The 5,196-nt window shown below is 46.6% G+C and overlaps 1 protein-coding gene across 1 annotated transcript; it reads right to left on the bottom strand.

Moving 5' to 3' along the window:
• Nucleotides 1–503: 503 nt before the first annotated feature.
• Nucleotides 504–2,132, bottom strand: LOC130293615 (uncharacterized). The gene is made up of 2 exons (XM_056542500.1): nucleotides 1,407–2,132; nucleotides 504–1,325 (listed from the first exon to the last, which is right to left on the bottom strand). Exons 1-2 carry the CDS (start codon nucleotides 1,992–1,994, stop codon nucleotides 852–854), a joined length of 1,062 nt encoding a protein of 353 aa, XP_056398475.1. The 5' UTR covers nucleotides 1,995–2,132; the 3' UTR covers nucleotides 504–851.
• Nucleotides 2,133–5,196: the final 3,064 nt, after the last annotated feature.

The raw sequence follows: 5,196 nt of genomic DNA, 5'->3' as shown, positions 1-5,196 counted from the left end.
ACTAGGCCACATGGTCATATTAAAATCTCCTAGCAGTAGGCAGTGTCCCTTTCTCAAGGACTCCAATTTGCGCAAGAATGCCCTGAGGAAGGTACACTGTTTCGCATTAGGCGCATATAAGGAGCCTAAGGTATATTGAACATTGTTTAGTAAGCACACAATAATTATAAAACGACCTCTATCGTCTATCACAGAGTGCTGGACAGTAACCGTCAGGGTGTTCTTAAACGCAATCGCCACTCCTCCCTTTTTGTGAACAGCATGCGCTTGATAGATATGTGGATATCTCTTATTTTGGAGTCTATGGGCATCTAGGGCTAATAAATGGGATTCTTGTATACAGAGGACATCGGCCGCCAGCCGTCTAGCCTCCTTCCACACCAGAGACCTTTTATACGGAGAGTTAAGACCCCGCACATTCATAGACACAACCTTAATAACCATAATTAAAGTATACATCAACGCAAAGCAGAACCATTAGCACAGTAAACTGAAAGGGAGTAGGTACTCCCGTTGAGGATGATACAACTACACTTAGCAGCTCGCAAAAGGAGCCTCTCATATCCATTATTAGAGAAAGTGAGTGATGGAGGACCAACAGGACAGAAAACAAGTAAACAGAACGAACAACAAAGAACAAATAAATTGAGCAAGCAGTAGTAAAGACCATGTGGTAGGTCTTAATGGGGGTAGGAAAGTACATTCGACTGCAGTTAGGCCGAATGTTTCAGCATTCAGGAAAAGTATCCAGAGCACTAAGAGGATAAGTAACCCAAAGGGTGGGGAGGGATACCCCAGTCATAAGCCAGTGAGACAAGTCGGACAGGCCTGTCCAAAGGCAGAGGAACAGTTCATGTCTTGATTTTCTTCTTGCGGTGGGAGACAACTTTCCATTCTTCAGCTATCTTAGCAGCATGTGGTATGTCCAGGGACCTCTGAGCAGTTAGATCAACAGGCAAGTTCCATTCCGCACACAGTTGCAGAAGGGTCTCCGGGGAAGAGACCACATGTTTGGACCCCTTATTGGTGATAATCAATTTCACAGGGAATCCCCATTTATAAGGGATCCCTTTTTCTCTGAGAGCTTTAGTCCCCGCACTGAACTCACGTCTCCTGGCTAGAGTGGCAGCAGAAAGATCCGTGAAAAGTTGGAGTCCCGAATACTCCTCTGGTAGGGAGGGTGAGGAGCGCGCCACCAACATTAATTGCTCCTTAATATGGTAAAAGTGAAGGCGCAGAATCACATCCCTCGGTGTAGTAGCAGGTAGGGTTTTGGGCTTAGGAAGCCTGTGGACTCTGTCCATGAGCAAATCTAGGGTGGAAGCCTGAGGCAACAACAATGCAAAATAATCCGTTAGGAAGGTGTTGAGGTCCTCCGTTTTCACAGACTCCGGCACCCCTCTCACCCTTAGATTGTTTCGGCGAGACCTGTCCTCCATATCAGCTATCTTAAGTTGAAGAGCGGCAACCTCATCCTCCAGGCCATTAGCTAAGTCCACCACTTCATTATGAGAAGAGGTGAGTTCCGCCATCTTGTTCTCAATGTGCGATGTGCGGTGTCCAAGAGAGGAGATCTCATGCTGTATATTGGACACGGCTGCCTTAATGTCGCCCTGAATGGAGGTGTGTAACTCAGCAAGAAGCCCCCTCATAATAGGTTCAGTTAGGGGCGCCGACGGAGAGCTCCCATCAGGGCCTCCCGGGCCTCTAGTATGCAGTGTCCCCGCTCCCAGTGGCTTGGAGGAGATCGGGGAAAACGGTACCTGCGGGTCCTGCTGCACCGAGGGTGACCAGCCTGTCAGGAGAATTGGAGGAGTTGAAGGAGAAGCCTCCAGGGCGCAGCCCGTCGGAGAGGATGAAGACGCTGGTGAGGCACTTCCAGTAGCCGGAGACGCTGACCCGCACTGAGCCGCGCCATCTTGTGAGGCCTCTGCAGCAGGAAAGAACGCCGTGAGCTTCAGTGGGCTCTTTTTCCCTCGCCTCCGGGTCATCATCAGGTGCCCCGATAGTTCAGGTACCGGTGGGCACAATTGCTGTAGCGATATGCTCAGGATCAATGCTGTGTAGCCGCTGTTAGGCCTGGGCTGCAGCGGAGCACAAGGTTTATGCGACCGCCGCCATGCACTGCAGGACACGCCCCCTTTTTTCTTCTCTTTTTTCTTTTCTCTCTTCTTACTTCAGTCATAATGACAATTATAGCCATAACTACCCTTATACACCATTTAACTACAACCACTATTTCTTCAAACTGACAATAACTTATTTACATTACACCACTAATAACACATCAGTTAAAATCCACCTATATCACACCACCAACAATACTTCTCTAACTCTTAGAATTAATCACTTAACACATCCATAACTACATTCATACACCTACACCATCTTTTTTTCTTAAGACCTTGAGAACCAGTCACTTTATTTTTTCTATTTTATACATGCTTCATTGGGGTAGAAAGGAGATTATACCCTGACTAGTAGTTCACGGTTGTCCGCCAGATTGAGTACATCCCACACATTGTGCCTTTTCTTTATATATTCCTTGAGGGGTGTAGTATGCCATGTGGGGTGTTTTTTGCTGTTCTAGCACCATGGGGGCTTCCTAAATGCGACATGCCCCCAAAAACCATTTAAGCAAAATTTGATCTTTAAAATCCCATTGTCACTCCTTCTCTTCTAATCCCTCTAGTGCACCAACAAAGCACTTTACATCCACATATGAGGTATTTCTTTACTCAAGAGAAATTGGGTTGCAATTTTTTTTTTCTCCTTTTACCCCTTGTAAAAAATAAAAAATATTGGTTTACAAGAACATGTTAGTGTAAAAAATGAAGATTTAGAATTTTTGCCTCCACTTTGCTGCTATTCCTGTGAAACACCTAAAGGGTTGACAAACTTTCTGAACGTAATTTTGAATATGTTGAGGGGTGCAGCTTTCATAATGGGGTCCATTAATGGGATTTTTACTAACATAAAGACCCTCAAATTCACTTCAAAACCAGTCCCTGAAAAATTACGATTTTGAAAGTTACTTGAAAAATTGGAAAATTGCTGCTGAACTTTGAAGCCCTCTAGGATGCAAACATAGGGGACACATATTCTATATGTGAATCAATATATCATTTATTTGGTATGTCTATTTTCCTTACAAACAGAGAGCTTCAAAGTTATAAAAATGCTAAATTTTACAATTTTTCATGAAATTTGGGAATTTTTCACCAAGAAATTATGCTAGCATTGACGAAAATGTGCAACTTACATAAAGTAGAATATGTCATGAAAAAACTGTCTCAGAATCAAATTTATAAGTAAACAGGGGCGGACCCGTCCGAAGGCCCGGACGGGGGGAAGGGCCCGCTGTCCGCCGCCTGCCACATAAAATAAAAACTATTTTTTATCTAAATGCCCAGCACACACCCGGACCCGGGCAAGACACACACCCGGACCCGGAGAATGGTGCTGCTGGCTGCTGTTTGGCATCTCCGAAACAGCCACGGCAGCCCCGTAAGAGATCCACAGTGGCTGCCTGGGAGATGCGCTTTGAACTCCGGCGTAGCACTGCGGCGTGTGAGGTCACGTCAACATGGGGGGTGAGGTGACCTCACGTCTAAGCACCGCATCGGAGCTCACTGTGCGCCCGCCGACCTGCTCGCTCTCTCGTACAGGGCCCACTTGTCCTCAGGTACGGAACCCTGCTTTTCCTCAGTGTACAGGGCCCCGCTTGTCCTCAGTGTGCAGGGCCCCGCTTTCCTCAGTGTGCAGGGTCCCGCTTGTCCTCAGTGTGCAGGGCCCCGCTTGTCCTCAGTGTGCAGGGCCCCGCTTGTCCTCAGTGTGCAGGGCCCCGCTTGTCCTCAGTGTCCTCCGAGGACAAGCGGGGCTCTGTACACTGAGGAGAAGCGGGGCTCTGTACACTGAGGACAAGCGGGGCTCTGTACACTGAGGGCAAACAGCGCTCTGTACACTGAGGATTAGCGGAACTCTGTACACTGTGTACAGAGCCCCGCCTGTCCTCGGTATACAGAGCCCCGCCTGTCCTCGGAGTACAGAGCCCCGCCTGTCCTCGGTGTACAGATCCCCGCCTGTCCTCGGTGTGCAGATCCCCGCCTGTCCTCGGTGTACAGATCCCGCCTGTCCTCGGTGTACAGAGCCCCGCCTGTCCTCGGTGTACAGAGCCCTGCTTGTCCTCGGTTTACAAAGCCCTGCCGAAGAAGTGCCCTGATCTCTCTGCCAGCTTTCTCAGTCGGCATCTGCATGGACACATAAACAGGCTAGCCTGGCCAGGTGGTGGCTTATGAATTGTATAATTGTATGTATCTTCTACCTGCCTTTCACCGCTCCCTACATGATGGAACAGTCTGACTTAGTTATATGTGAAATATAACTTATATCTCTGACTGTGCCATCATGTAAGGGGCGGTAAAAGGCAGATAGAAGATGGAGTAGGCTTCCCAGCAGCACAGAGTATTTCAGACAGTCTGCCTCACTACAATTCCCTCCAGAAATACTCTGTGCTGCTGTGCTATTTCTGTAATAAATCTAAGAGGCCTCACCCAAGCAGGAGGCAAAAAAGGTAAAGTGTGTGGCTTATGAATGGACTAGTTGCTATTTTCTACCTGCCTTTCACCGCTCTCTATATGATGTCAGAGATATGAGTTATATACAGTATCTGACTGTGCCATCATGTAGTGAGCACTCCTGTGAAAACCTTTTTTTTTTAAATCAACTGGTACCAGAAAGTTAAACAGATATTTAAATTATTTCTATAAAAATTTTATAATCCTTTCAGTACTTATTAGCAGCTGTATACTACAGAACAATTTCTTTTCTATTTGGGATTTCTTTTCTGTCACGACCACAGTGCTCTCTACTGACACCTCTGTCCATTTTAGGAACTGTCCAGAGCAGAAGAAAATCCCCATAGCAAACATATGCTGCTCTGGACATTTCTCAAAATGGACAGAGGTGTCAGCAGAGAGCACTGTGGTCGTGACAGAAAAGAAATACCAAATAGAAAAGAATTTCCTCTGTAGTATACAGCAGCTAATAGGTACTGGAAGGATTAAGATTTTTTAATAGAAGTCATTTACAAATCTGTTTAACTTTCTGGCTCCAGTTAAAAAAAAAATAATTCCACCGGAGTACCCCTTTAAAAGTGAGTGGAGGCTGGAGCCAAGTTGGACTGGGTATCACAGA

The sequence above is a fragment of the Hyla sarda genome, chromosome 10, assembly GCF_029499605.1.
Source record: "Hyla sarda isolate aHylSar1 chromosome 10, aHylSar1.hap1, whole genome shotgun sequence".
In the NCBI taxonomy this organism is placed as follows: Eukaryota; Metazoa; Chordata; class Amphibia; order Anura; family Hylidae; genus Hyla; species Hyla sarda.
Note: the sequence above shows the minus strand (reverse complement) of the source record. Positions and strands in the feature narration are given on the sequence as shown.